This window comes from Gymnoscopelus microlampas (genome assembly GCF_963454915.1).
Source record: "Gymnoscopelus microlampas genome assembly, chromosome: 3".
Taxonomy (NCBI): Eukaryota; Metazoa; Chordata; class Actinopteri; order Myctophiformes; family Myctophidae; genus Gymnoscopelus; species Gymnoscopelus microlampas.
In genome coordinates this window covers 17,373,522-17,389,138 of record NC_139940.1, presented here as the reverse complement: position 1 = coordinate 17,389,138, position 15,617 = coordinate 17,373,522, and the positions used below count along the sequence as shown (strand labels likewise).

Sequence of the window (15,617 nt, the reverse complement as noted above, 5' to 3'; positions counted from 1 at the left end):
GTCAAACAGAAATAACGTTTTCAAATGTTCAATGCCCAAGACACAGCAATGTTTTGTGTGACAACAATTAATCGTCAACTTATATGTGTAATCGTGACAGCCCTGTGTGAAGAAGGACTCGGACATGTGGCCGAGCGCCTCTATAGAAGCGCACTGGGCAGCGAGCATCGTGACGCGGCGGTCAGACGGACGCCGTCTGACAACAAGTCTTCTTCGTCGAGGCTTCCCTTCAGGAAACGCCGGTTTCCTGCTGACCCGGCGGCGATCCCGAGGCGACCGCCCGCTCCACCACCAGACAGAGGAGACCGCTTATTATCTCCTGCACTAAACACGGGCTCGGTCCAGCGGAGGAGTCCGCCGAGCTGCTTCAGTGATGATGAGGAGAGGAGCGTCAGTGCGCCGCCACCGGGATCACTCACCAGGCACTTGTCCGGTGTCAGAGACTATCCGGCAGCAGGACTCGTGCAGCAAGCGTATAGTCCGTACCGTAAGTTACAGCGATTCTCAGCCTTTTCAATTGAAAAGACCCCCCAGTTTGATATGCATTAGGTTAGGGGGCCACGGACCCCCATTTGTTTATTTATTCATGTATTTATTTAAAATGTACTCAAAGTATTATTATTATTATTATTATTATTATTATTACTATTATTATTATTATTATTTTATTATTATTATTATATATCTGGGACCCAATCTACTCTTCACAATTCTGTTAATTTAACTCTGAGAGTATACAAGTGAGACCAGAGTGACCTGTGAGTAGACTACAGGTCCATTTGGTTCCCATTCCTAACTATCGTTCATTTAGCTGGGGACCCCCTGAATTGGCCTGGAACTCCCTCAATGACACATGGGGTCCCCTGGACCCCCTTGAGAACCACAGCCATATGTAATTGAAGTATTGGTCATCATGACTCAGATAGCCCTAGCCTTTAATGGCCAGATTTAGATTGATGATGCAATCCATCCAATTAGGCTGATCAGGGGCATGTGTTATGTTCCTACTCATTCACTGCAACATTCTCTGTTACAATTTAAGTCTGAGAGTGTAACAAAAATTACCATTATGGGAACATTTCTACACTTTATGTTAAATTATAACACAAATATAATACCCTACAATAATAAGCATTGAATAGGCCCTAAGCTGAAAAAATAAGCATGATGAGTGCAGTAGTGTGTTTTTGATGTGTGTGCTGAAGTTGGGATTCAGAGATGGAAAAAGACATGCTGAGTTGATGCAGACACACCTGCTTTGATCAGGCTTCCTTTTTTTTTATTTTTATGTAACACAAAAGTAGCTTAGTAGGTCAATTCAAACCTCAAACCTCCAACCTTGTAAACCTGTGATGTGACAATAAACCTGATTCGATAGTAGTAGGCTACACTGTAAAAATCCTCTCTGTTAATTTATCTATTTGTAACTCTGAGAGTGCACACATGTATGGCTCTATTTGGTTACATGGGGTCCATTTGGTTACATTTGTGCACTCTCAGAGGCAAATGAAGACTGAACATTTTACTTCCCTATGATGGAAACTGGAAATGTCTGTCTTGCCGAATTGTTAACTCCTCCTCCCAATCTCTCTCTGGTCCGATTCCAGTAGTCTACTACTGGCCCCACTTTCCTGCCCTCCACCCAGCCCAAACCCAAGAAGAGAGGTTACTGGCCGATGTCACTCTGGCCACAGACCAGGATGAGGATGGAGACACGTATGTTGATGACTTTGACATTTATTTATCTTTTTTTCCCCCCAGCATTGCTTTCTTTGGACTCATGTACACAAGATCCATGTTCATTTAACTCTCAGAGTGTAAAACATGAAGCAATTATAAGATCACTAGGATAAGCTCTACACTGGTTCTCAACTTTTAAATATGCATTTTTTTACATTATCAGCATTAGATTTACATTGAGGAGTTTTCTGTGCAGTTTCTCGCATTTAGCTCTGGAAGCTTCCCAGTACAACTAAAACCTTTTACTGTTGGCCACTAAGCTAGCCTGGCTCCAGCCTCTGAATCGCTAGCTACGCCCATTAAAAAAAAAAAAAAGTTCTGAATAATGGAGTGAAACGAAATGAAAATTCAGGCAGCTCCATTGGCGCAATTGAAGGCTAGATGTTTTATTCTCCTTTCCTTTCCTACCTACATTTTTGTAGGTCCAGGGTGGTTTGGGCTTCTGTAACTTCTAGTCCAGGGGTTCCCAAACATTTTAGTTCGAGACACAAAAGATACATTTAGTGTCTCCCCGGGACCCAAACCATTATAAATCAACAACGTATTTAGCCCTAATTAATGGTGAAAATAGTCGATCTACTGTACAAGCTCACAACATGTTGCATTGGGAGATGTTGTGAGCTTGTAGCTACAATATTGTTGCTTGTAGATCTTAAAAGTATTTTAAATTCAAATTTGGTTATGTCAACTTTTTTTGTTTTACATTTTTGAATTTATTTTAAAGAATTATGTAAAAAAAAATGCATTTCTGAAATACTATTCTTTGAATTTAAAAAAAATATATATTTTAGAATAATAATTAAATGTTTGAAGCATTAAAAATATTTGGGATATTTACTCATGCGCCATAAATATGGGTCCCGACCCCAAAATGGGTCCAGATCCATTATTGTTTGGGAAACACTGTTCTATAGGCTACCTCTGCCTCCCTATCATTCTGCATAAAGAAGTTTACATGAATGCTTTGGCTTTATGTACTTTCATGAGGCAATTATAAGATCACTAGGATAGGCTCTACAATGGTTCTCAACTTTGAAATATGCATTGACCATGAAGCCATAACCAATATTTCGTCCCTCCATTAGACTTTCTCTTTGTCTGTGACTCTGCAAGAAACATCTTAAATGAATAACCTTTGTGTCTCAACCGGACATACTGGATGTACCATATAACTACACCTAGACATTCTGTATGTATACTGTACACCTACAGTAGACACGTGTGTACTATAGTGAGTATAGATACACCTAGACACACCGTATGTATACTGTACACCTACAGTAGACATGTGTGTACTATAGATGCACCTAGACAGACCATGCTGACTATATAGCAAAGACAGCAAAGAAGTAACTTGATAATTGAAAATATTAACTTGTTCAGAAGTGTAATGAAGTCACATGAGAGGATGCTGTGATACTGTATATCAGCATGCCTGTCAGTCGTAGGCACTGCGGCCTCATGCCCAAGATATTCACAGCCGTGCTGATACTCAGTACAACAGCCCAATCTTGAATGTGAAATTTCTACCAGTTTCTACCAAAAAATATTTGTCAAGCAATAGGCACTAACAGCATATGATTCTGCTTTTTTATATTTTTTCATTCCACCAACAAATAGTTATTTCAAGACTCGATCAACAAAAATGTTGTTAAGCTAAGTATTAACAGTCAGCCCTAAGGTGGGTAAATGACATGTTAATGTTAGCTAGCAGAGCGATCAGTGACCAATCAAATTACTCGATCAGAACTAACTGTTAAGGAACTCATATTTTGTACAGTATCTATACACCTGACATGAAAGAACAGCTAAGCATCATGTATACACCGGCAGGTTCACTCTAGGTACTGAATAATTATCCCACAGTATGTAATAGTCATGTGATTACCCAGACATATCGTAATACAGATAGCGAATTGTCTCATCTAGCATCTCCAACTTGAAAATCTGCCACCTACGTGCAGGAGCATCAAACAGGGAAGAAAGATCCTCAACGGCCCCCCAGGCTCTCAAAGATCAAGATTTTATTGTTTAAATAAATATTTGGAGGCAACAGAGTTGTGTTGTCATGGCACCCAAATTCCAAGCGACACCCTGTCTATGTATGAACTTCATTAGATAGCATAATATATATTTTGGAGAAGGGCCGCTCAGTGTGTATACTACTACACCCCAAATGCCTCCGCAGGGGAAGCCAGTGCCAGATTATTCTACAAGCTGTGAAATTGAAACAGTCACAGGTTTAACAAGCGAAAGAAGAATGAATGTGAAAATAAAAACTAGAAGGTAGGTTTCACTGGAATTGGCCAAATGCGCAGGAACTGAAGTTCAGACAGGCGGCAGACTGACATTAAAAAAGAGAGAGAACATTTGCATTGTTTTGTAACCTGGAAGTGGTTTGACAGATAGGATGCCCTGTGATTTGATTTGCACCGTCTCTTTATTTGTCACAGTTAATCTTATGAAGGCTGTGTGGAAGCAGGTTGAGATGTGGTTGTGTGTATGGGTGTGTTGTGTGCACGCTACGCACATGGGTGAGTGTGAACAGTCTTCATTACACTGCCACATTCTTTCATGTTGCTTCACTCCGTGTGTGAGGTGGGCCATTGATGTAGGTCAGCAATACTCATGGAGACCTGTGGAGGAGGTGTGTGTGTGTGTGTGTGTGTGTGTGTGTGTGTGTGTGTGTGTGTGTGTGTGTGTGTGTGTGTGTGTGTGTGTGTGTGTGTGTGTGTGTGTGTGTGTGTGTGTGTGTGTGATGAACTAGTATAATGTGTGGAATTCTAAAAAGACAACTTTACACGAAGCCAAATATCTGCCTTCATGCATGGGCACCCCGTATGATCGACCCAACCACTGAAGGTTCACCCACACACAGACAGAAGTGACTGACGGGCCGATACTCCAAGCACACTCATGTGACTGAAATCAAATCCAAGAATTTAACGCTACTGTAAGGTTGCTGTGGTTTCCATGAAGTATCGATGTCATTTGCATCCTTTCAAAACAGACCTGTGATGACCACGCTTCATTAGAGCCAAAAGTCACATGGTATTTGTCACTGGGGCATCTGCCTACCTTGGGGACCAGAATTCCATGTCACGTTCAATGTTCGTGACATGTTCAATGTCACGTCCACATTTATACATTAATTCTGCATCCTGCAGGACTAGTACATATTTTTACCACCCCCCCAACCAAATTATTAAAAAGTTACAGAAAATAAGATAAAAACATTTATGATTTAATACAAATGTTCAAATACCCATCTTCACCTTAAGAAAGGTTTGCATTGTACACATTTTGCCAATGCTTTCATCCAGTGGATTGACAGGAATGTTCTCAGTTTGCAGATAGTTATATTGTACCGCATACAGCAGCACAACATAAAGAATTATATTAATGGGGATTTTGAATTAAAAAAAAAGAAAAACTTGATTCAACCACTAAACTTTCTTTTACTTTCTCATCAACTGTGTAGCTCTTTGATGTTCTTATACCTACTTCCTTGATTGTGTTTCAAATCTTGTGTGAATTCTGCAGAAAAACATTCTCAGCCCCCTTGTCCTTTCACTGTGTGTGAGTGTGCGTGTGTGTGCGTGTGTGTGTGTGTGACGTGCATGTGTGTGTGTGTGTGTGTGTGTGTGTGTGTGTGTGTGTGTGTGTGTGTGTGTGTGTGTGTGTGTGTGTGTGTGTGTGTGTGTGTATGTGTGTGTGTGCAGTGTATGTCTGCTCTTACGTCAATGGGGTGTTGATCCCCTGTTCTCAGCGCCTCAGCACCCTTCAGTTTCGGGAAAACCTGTGTGTGCTCAGCTTTTAAATATATGATTGTGGTTTTCTCAGGTGTTTCTTCTCTTCCTTTCTCTCTCACAGTGTGTTTAAATGAATGGGCTCAAAAACCCAAACATCCGCTCTTCACTTCCTCATTTACCGCTTTCCCCCTATCAACCTCATCTTGCTCTCTGCTTCTCCTTCTCTCATTAGTGCTCACTCTCCTGTCTATTCTTCACTCTGACTATGTCTGAAATCACTCACTACTCACTATTTAGTGCACAATATAGTGATTATGCCATTTTATAGTGTTGACCGAATATATAGTGATATTTATTATTCCCTATATCAGTAGTTCTCAAACATTTTTATGTCAAGGACCCCCAAATTGATATGCATTTGGCCGCGGACCGCCCTTTGAAAATATTGTGCCAGAATAATAATAATATTGACCTACTTGCTCCCGCGGGGTAAATCCGGTTTCAGCTCAACCCAGCTGATCGCTGCCCACAAGGGGTGCAGAGCTAGTTAGGGGTTAGGTGTCCTGCTCAAGTACACTTCGACCAGTCTTATTCGACACATTGCTGGCCAGGCCTGGAATCGAATCTGGGACCATTCAGCTATGCCACCCCCAAAAAACCCAAGAAACCCCCATAAGAGAAGATTTAAAGTGGTTAAACCTTTACAAATCTTGCTGGGAACCCCTAGCAAACAACGTGAGCTTGCAGATCAGCTATTTTTGAAATAGGGATGAAGTTGTTAATTGTGTGTCACGGCTTAAGTTTCGTCCAAAAATATTGTTTCTGATGAGTTCACTCCACATAGAATTCCCAAATAGGGAATGGAGAAGTGAGTGAGTGAATGAATTTCCTACACAGCGTCTATTGTGTCTCTTCCCTCAGTCATACCGTTTATTGTACCAGCTGATAAAATGCAGATTTCTCCCATGTTCGGCTCACTCACACACTCACTCACATACTCAATGGATGAGAATTAACTCATCGGAACTTTAATGCCTGATTTACTGTCATGTTGTGTGGCGCAGGACTGACCTACATTTCCAAACAGTTGAATAGAGTACCGAAGTCCTGACGTCACTCGTTCATCCCTGTGGAGAATAACATTGGGTCATCTTAGAATCGTTATATCATTAAGAATTGTGGTCCAAAAATAAACAAATTGTACCGCCGATATTGCCATGGAGGTGGCTCTGTATCATTTACGATAGTCAGTCACTCATATTTGATACAGTCTGTTTCTGGCGAAAATATAATTAATTTGGCGGCGGTAACGTTAGCGTTTTCTCGCCGTCAGTTGATGCTTCATATCCATATGAGTCAACCCGCCGTGCTCATTTGTTTATTTTTGGAGCACAGTTCTTATATGACACGATATTAAACACTATGTCTATGGGAATTCAGAATGGGGGTAGGATGACCCAGGTAGGATGCGTAAATCACGTCAGACTTCGGTGCTGTATTCAGCACGGTTTCACAGCGCTCATGTACTGTACAAGATGTACAGTCAACCTGAGCTCATGCTCAATAACCACATTCCCTGGCATATTAACCCAGGCATAATAACAGCTTAGCTTGCTGTTTTCGTACACCTGGTTCTCATGCATACGTTCTGTGACACACATTATCGCACTGCCTTTGCAGCATTAAGAGGTAGTGTCATGCTTTGTTGCCGTCTAATGGCGTCACTTCTCATAAACTGTATTGTGGTGAGGTTTCGGCTCGCATCCCTTTTTGTTTACTATTCGCATCAGCTCAGCACAGCACAAGCAGTCCTTGGGCCCACTGGGGATGTCGGGCATGGCCAATCAGGTTAGCTGTTTCCTCAAACCTCCACACCAAACAGGATACCACATCTACGCCACTGCCCGGGTTAGCATTCTCTCTCTCTCTCTCTCTCTCTCTCTCTCTCTCTCTCTCTCACACACACACATACACAAACGCTCTCATTCTCTCTCTCAATTCAGTGCATTTCAGTTCACAGTGCTTTGTTGGTGTGACTATCAGGAGCGATTAACAACATTTGCCCAAAGCAGAAACAAAAACAACCCAAATACAGTTACAATACGTAAGCAACAGATGATGTGTGATTACACTTGCAATTGCTCTTTAAGAAGCATCGGTTGATTGCTTATTAAAATAGAGATTATTGGCAAGACTATTTCACATTATAATATTGCATTATTGTCCATGTTGCTGTCTTGAGAAGATCTGCGCACTTCACCTGATCCACACAGGACGATCCTCACTGTAGGACTCGACTCTCTCTCTCTCACACCTTTTTTCTCACTTTCTTTCTCACTTTCTCTCACCCTGTGTCTTTGTTTGTTTGTCTGTCTGTCTGTCTGTCTGTCTGTTTGTCTGCCTGTCTGTTTGTCTGTCTCTCTCTGGGCCTGTCAGTGTGAATGTGGCTGGTTTGGGACCCCAGCTTGCGTCAGTGCCGCTGTGCTGGGTTTTATCTGGGGCTGCGGTCTGCCCCACTTCCAGGAACCAGAGACAGATAGAGTTTCGTCTTGAGAGAAAGAGATTGAGACATACAATTAAACAGGGGAAGGCGCTGTAGTGATAAAGAGAGACAGGCGGAGAGAGAGAGAGAGAGAGAGAGAGAGGTGTGTCTAGTACTGTGAGTCTCAGCTAATTAATACACAAAATGAATACTAAAATATGGACACACATACACACATACTGTCTTTATTTCTGATCATGTGATGAAGTTATCTGTGTGTGCGTTTGTGTGTGTGTGTGTGTGTGTGCGTGCGTGCGTGCGTGCGTGCGTGCGTGCGTGCGTGCGTGTGCGTGTGTTTGCATGCATATACGTGTGTGTGTGTGTGTGTGCCTGCATGCATGCCTGTGTTCCCATCAGTACGTTGGTACTTGTTGACAGCTGAGTTGTGTGCTGCTGAGACAGCTGCGATGCCTTGAAATGACTCTCGTTTCACAAACGCCCTTGTCATGCTCATCTGGGAAATCTGTTACAGGTGGCCAAAAAACAAACAAACAACAAAAAATAGCATTGTTTTTTAAGGTAAGATAAGATTACGTTATTGTCCATTCCAATGGAAATTGATATTGCACCACATGCTTCACCAAGAGTTAGTTATTTATCCATCCATCCAGCCATCCTCAACCGCTTATCCGGAGTCGGGTCACTGGGGCAACAGTTCCAGCAGAGAGTTACAGACTTCCGTAGCCACTTCATCCACAGGGGGATCCCAAGGTGTTCTGAGGCCAGCATGGAGCTATAATCCCCCCATCTGGTCCTTGGTGTGCACTGTGGCCTCCTCCCGGTTTGACTTGCCCAGATGACCTCCCTAGGGAGGTGCAGAGGTCATCATTTGGCTGGCTAGATGCCCAAACCGCCTAACTGGCTCCTTTCCACGTGAAGGAGCAGCAGAGCTTATATCCGTGCATAGTTAGTTAATTTCAGTTCAGCAGCGTATACCTGTAGCGATTCACTTTAGTTTTTTGACTACCGCTTTTCTCTGCCGGCTCAGTGTTAATTCACTAAGGATTTTACTGTCCAAAAAGCTACAACAAATGTGCTATTTTAACACTTAGGATTTTTGCTTTGTATGTATTCACACAAGCTTTGCACCCAACCACCTCTACTTGCATAACATTACCAGTCTTTGAAACTTCCTCAGTGCAACTGCGAGCATGTTGCTCGTAATTTACACCTCAGAAAATCCCCAAAACATCGTTGACCGGATATAGGGTGATAAAATACTGTTGGTTTTTTTTGTGGAGAGCTCCATACTCACTTACAGGAACAGGGACCCGCTGAGGAAAGAACCGACGTGCTCAAGTTCTGCTTTTCACATCGGTGTCATTAGCAAATCATCTTTTTTGGAAATGGTAGATGTGGTTCCAATCTGATCACACTTGTATTTGCATTTTTGCATAGGTTTTCTTTTTGCTATAATTTATTGTAGGAGAATAGGCCGCGCGTTCTCCAATATCTTTTTTCATTTATGTAAACAGACAGTAGGAATGCATAGAAGGGTTTTGTTCTAGAGGTGCGTGGGTTAATCACTCACACAATACTGTTGACATTTCATGTTGGCACATGCAAGCAAAAACATAAGTAGCTTATTTGTGCATGCATGGAAATGCACAAACACACACACACACACACACACACACACACACACACACACACACACACACACACACACACACACACACACACACACACGCTAACTTTTGGTCTTCATTTCAAATACTGTTCCTTATTATACCCCTGTACTCTGTAGGACTCTTGAAATGCTTTGTGGTGATTGCTTCACACATCTCAGTATAGACGGACACTTTACCTTTGTTTTTGCCTTTGAAGATTTGGAATGCATACACTTTCCACCTAAAGGTCTTGCCAAGCTCACAAATCATCATTTGGCTGGCAGAGATAGATAGATACAAGATGGATGGATAGTAAGTAAGGTAGACAGAAGGGGAGGGAAAGAAAGAAAGACCGATTTGTTCTCAGGTACATAAAGGCTATATGTAGGCCTACTGTTAGTCATGCACTGTTGCTGAGCCTGCAACAACGTTGGAGGTGGTTCCTTATGTTTCGGTGTTTGTTTACAAGATTTCTGTCCTTGTGCACCATATTGTCAGCCAACGCCTGTTGTGTACTGAGAGAGAGCTTTGTCCTTACTTGTCGGAGTGCCCTCATCACTTTCTGCATGCTTGGCTTTACTATATGCAAATTATTATTTATTATTTGTTCTGCTCGTGCCCTAGATCACTGGTTCTCAATTTCAGGTCCGGGGACCACCAGGTGTCCAAATGGACCCTTGCGGGTCTGTAACTCTCAGGGTTACATAAACGCTGGGAATTTTACAATGTACGTTGTGGTCTGGAAGATAGTACTCTTATCAAAAGGGTGTCTGTGGCCTAATGCATATCAAACTGGAGAGCCGCTCAATATTACAGTCTTCAGTGACTCGATGTCATTGCTTCAGTGAGTGAGAACTGAAATTCTTCTCCAAGGGTACTTTTAAGTTATTCTCTAGAAATGGTCCCTGCTTCCTGTTGTCTCTGAGTATGACTATGCCTCCATTGGAGAAGAGCTGAGTGCGTCAAAACTCAGGCTTTGTCAAAAGCCCCTTATCAGAAACCAAAATATTTCATGACCAGCAATAATGATTGACGGGTTTAGGCCTTTGTCACATCGCGCCGCATTGTGACCTTGTAGTTCTGCTATTTTTGTCCTACTCTGTCTTACGATGGAGTAAGCCTATAAATCATGCAACACAGAAGAGAGAGAAAGAGACGGAGACATACACAAGACAGATATAGAGAGACAGACAGCTGCCATTGTTACTTACAACAGGATGTGACATAAAGCCTCTTTACTGGAAGTCAACAAAGATAACAGCATGCAAAGTCTTTATCTACAACACTACCCCTCCTCCCTGTTCTTTCTTTTCCTCCGCTGTCCCAAAGTCTGACCTGCGTGTTCTTTCACTTTACATGCAGATCTTGGTTTGTGGTTTCCACTTTAGCCTTGATAAGGGTTCAATAGCTGGATGAGTCATGCTTGTACTATGTAGGATTTTAGTGCTGCTTGGCCCAACTGTCACATGGGGACTAATCAGGTCAACGCTGATAGATATTGAGTTATAATCCCTTGCCGATCCCTAGCCATTCACATTTATGAACTAGCTGACAGATAGCATTACACATGATTAAGTCATGAGCTTGTTTTGTAAGCAAATATCTAAGAGACCTTGGCTGATAATAATGCTGATAATAATAAAGTAGGCTTTTTCCCTCTTTTCTTTCTTTACTTCAAGTGGTGGAAATCAAATTTTAGCTTGAAGCATTTCATTTTTATTTATTTTTTCATTATAGATAGGTGAAATAGCAAGCAACATTAACATTACATTATGGTTTTCTAGACTTTCTACATCAATTATAAATTAGTTTTAGGATCAATGTATGGTTGTATGCTTTTTTGATTGATTGAAAATGTTATTAGGCAAAATAATGTAAAACAACACAGTTTATAATACTTTTGTCTAAAAGGTCCGACCAAAAAAGTCCTTTAATTAATTTCATAGATATATATAGTAGCAACCAAACAGTTCAAATCAACATAAAAATACAGAGAAAAAAATACCACCATGTACATAAAAAAAGCATGAAAAATAAAAAATATATACACAAAAAAAGGGGAGGGGGGTCGTCTGTCTACCGGGAAACTGGTACTACCTCCTCTTATGGCCTCCAGAAAGATGAGTTTTTAGGGCTGTTTTAAATGAGCCCAGCGAACTGCATTTTTTGAGGGATGGGGTTAGACTATTCCATACCTTGGTGGCCGTGCTGTAGAAGGATAATTTGCCCATGTTTGTTTTATGGGTGGGTGGTACCAGATTGTTGTTCACGCTCCCTCTAGTTTTGTGACTGTGGGTGTCATGCTAGTAGTGAAAGGTCAAATTCAATTTGTAAATTTGTATAATCCATATCTGCCACTGCAGTCCTGTTACAGTTTATATCGCTTTATTGAGTTCAGAAGTCTTATGGCCTTGGATTATAGAAACTCTCCCCGAGCCTGCTGGATGAAGGCCCCATGCAAGATACTAGCAAAGTGAACAACAATCCATTGCTGGGGTACAGTAGTCAGGATCGTTGATGATCCTCACGTGTGTGCAACTGTGCATGTGCATGCGTGTGTGTTAGTGTTAGAATCTATGTGGGAGGTGGCTGTGCAGTGAATGTGTAGGGAGTTGCCATTCTAAGTATGTGTTGCATTACCATCTATAACTGCCATTCTGACACTGCTTTACGCTGTGTGTGTGTGTGTGTGTGTGTGTGTGTGTGTGTGTGTGTGTGTGTGTGTGTGTGTGTGTGTGTGTGTGTGTGTGTGTGTGTGTGTGTGTGTGTGTGTGTGTGTGTGTCATTGCAGGCCGCTCCATATAGCAGTGGTGCAGGGAGAAGAGCGCATGGTCCACACACTGATCCACCTCTTGCTGCTGGCTCACAGAGACCTTGACATATACAACAACCTCCGACAGGTGAAACACATGCAGATGCACGTGCACGCACACACAAACAAACGCACGCATGCACGCACACAGGCACGCACGCAGGAACGCACTCAAACAAACACATATGCGGGCACAGTTGAACCAAGTGTAGAAACTTAGCATTCCTTTCTAGAGTGACCTCAAATGAGGGCTTTAGTGCCTTGCTCAATGACACAGGAATTGAAGAAGCAGCTCTTTTTCTATCATGGGATGTGAACTGCAACCACAAGGCTGCACTCATACTGCCACCCGACAACACAGCCACAGACACAGTCATGTGTGTGTGTGTATGCATGTGCACACAACCACACAGCCATGTGTGTGTATGCATGTGCACGCAACCACACAGACGTGTGTATGCATGTGTACACAACCACACAGTCATGTGTGAGCTTTGCAAGTGTCATCTAAGGCAAGATGATTGGTCTGTGGCAGCCTAGGCACATACATGCCCACACACACACACACACACACACACACACACACACACACACACACACACACACACACACACACACACACACACACACACACACACACACACTAGAACCTCTGGTCTCAGTTTTATTTTGTATAGTTGTGAGCCTTCTTTTTACTGATGATCTTTTGCTTTGCCCCAATAGGAATTATTTTAAAATGCACACGAGGAAGCGATTAGTTGATGTATTCTCTGCATTTAACAATGGGACATCCAAAGAAGTTCAAATACTTTAATCCATGGGGAGTGGAATATATGAATGCATCTGTGTGCTCTTAAGTGCAAAAGCTTTGGCTGCATGAGGCGTAAAAGAAAAATCCTTCCACCCCTGGCTTCTGCCTTGTCTACATAATGTCTCATACTGGCTCTAGTTGTACCTGATAATTTTAGGATCAGGACGTACATTCTGCGACTGAAGCCCAAATCCCCAGCCTCACCCAGCTGTGGCCTTCAGATGACAGCAATAGGGAAAGAAATGAAAGAGGAAGTCCTGGGTTTCCTCCTTTGCCCTGACACATTTTTACCACATGCTCTGACACCCAGTAGCATGGCGGCCGCAGTCTGGGTGATGGAATTCACCCTTCCCTGTTGCTACTCCACCTGTGCATGGCTGGAAGCCAAAGTATGCTGGGAAGGAACAACATCTGTGTACTGTGTACTTCCTGTGTTCTGTTTTTTTATTATTGTGTCACGAGCGTTTGACCGTAATTAAAAAAAAAAGAACACCCATGTATTACCATATCAATCAGCTTTCCTTATCAAAGCCATGGTACTGCAGTATGCCCTTAGGGAGTTGCTGGTATTATGAGAGTTTATAGAAGAAAATATAGAATTATGAAATAGTATGATGAAAAAAAGGAGTGGAGACTAGATATAAGTGTTAGACAGATGATGCTTATTACCATGTGGACATAAACCCCACACTCCTTTGCTAAACGCATATTGTATCAGTGTGTTGCACATGCTAACATGGGGAACAGACAGTGGCGGAACAACTGAAAGCCGGGCCGGTAGGCACGGCACACTTATCAGGCCCCCCCCAGCGCGCGCGTGCGTGCCCAGCCCGTGCGCGAAAATCTGCGGGTTTCGGGCGGATTGTGTTCGTTTTTGTGTTACTTTATTTCGGTTTTAGGGTTAGGGTGAGCTTCCAACAGTGTATTGGGGTGCCTCGAATATATTTGTAGTCCATGTAAGCTGGTGAATCTCTAGGCTAAGCTGAGAGGCGGTCGCGGAGAGGCGGAGAGGCGGAGCACGCAAAGTGCGTCTATTTCTAATAAAATAAAGGTCCATGTGATCCGACGGGGTCCCAGGCCCGTAGGCGGCCGCCTACCTGGCCTACCCGGACGCTCCGCCACTGGGAACAGATGAGTCGATGAAATGTGCTGTCATTTCCCAGTGCATCAGAATTTCATCAGTTAACCTTTAAATGTGCATTTTAGTGATTTAGCTGAGGCTCTTACTGAGAAAGACTCAATGATCTGAGTCTTGTGAGCATGTTCAATGTTTTACTTGTTTGATGGAACACAATAATGATGGTTATGTATCTACCAGTCACAGGGATTTTCTTAGCCGCTATACCATTCCTACCTCCCTTTATCCCATATTTTAAACATTTTAACCCTGGCGTCCCTAGTTTGGCATTTTTCTATTTAGGCTTTTACTAAAAATAGCAAAAAATACAATACATTGTGAGCATTTAGCCTGGTAATTTTTGCTATTTGTCATATGACAAAGTATGTAGGGCTTAAGTATATGTTACACCATTCTTTGGAGTGTCCTGATGGCTTACACAACTGCATGCAGACACAACTATGCAAAGGGAATTGTCTTCAAGGTCTTTCCCAATCCCGTGCTGCCCCAGCTGCTGGCCTTCAGCCAGCCTTAGTACATTCACTTTCCCTTTTCACCCCCCCCCCCCCCCCCCCCCAAAAAAAACCCACCACCCCTTCATCCTGTCACACTCAGAGCTCACCACATCTACTAGCCCAATGTTTCCCAAACAATGGGTCAGGACAAAGTTTTGGGTCATGGCCCTTTTTTACGTTCCTTACAATATATATATATATATATTATTCACTATTATTCATTTATAAAAAATTAAAAAATATTACAAATAAATCAAAACTTAAAAAAATCTAAAAGAATTTCGGAAAATAAAAATAAAACAAATTCCATACAATCTTTAATGAATAGTTAAAGGGGCTACACCATGAATTTAAAAACAATATATTATATATAAATATTGCCCCCTAATACGTTTTAAACAGGTTGTAAGCCTAAAAAACATCCAGATATTTTTTCTCACAATCTGACTGTCTGTCATTCCAAGCTTTTTCAGCTGCAATACCAAAACGTCCTATTGGGCAGAGGGGAGCTACTGAGCAATTCTGTCTGGCCATCATCAATGCAAAATCAGGGCAAGTGACATCACTTGCCATGCCATTCTGAAATGGCCTGTTCAGACACGCCCATTCAGGAAATCCATGAAATGAGCATGAATGACTGAATGTTAAAAAAAAGTATTTTTTTGGGTACAAGAGACACTGGGGAGCCCAAAAAATACTAAAAACCTAAAAAAAAATG

The 15,617-nt window shown here is 42.2% G+C and overlaps 1 protein-coding gene across 3 annotated transcripts in view; it reads left to right on the top strand.

Moving 5' to 3' along the window:
• The window catches only part of bcl3 (BCL3 transcription coactivator), a 30,959-nt gene that overhangs the window by 1,013 nt on the left and 14,329 nt on the right, over positions 1–15,617 (top strand). For 2 of the 3 annotated variants that reach the window (XM_084051967.1, XM_084051966.1), the window contains exons 2-4: positions 101–487; positions 1,608–1,716; positions 12,436–12,544. In XM_084051967.1, coding sequence (XP_083908093.1) covers positions 101–487; positions 1,608–1,716; positions 12,436–12,544 — 605 coding nt within the window. The remainder of the gene's footprint in view (positions 1–100; positions 488–1,607; positions 1,717–12,435; positions 12,545–15,617) is intronic. The other variant, XM_084051968.1, reaches the window with a different exon arrangement.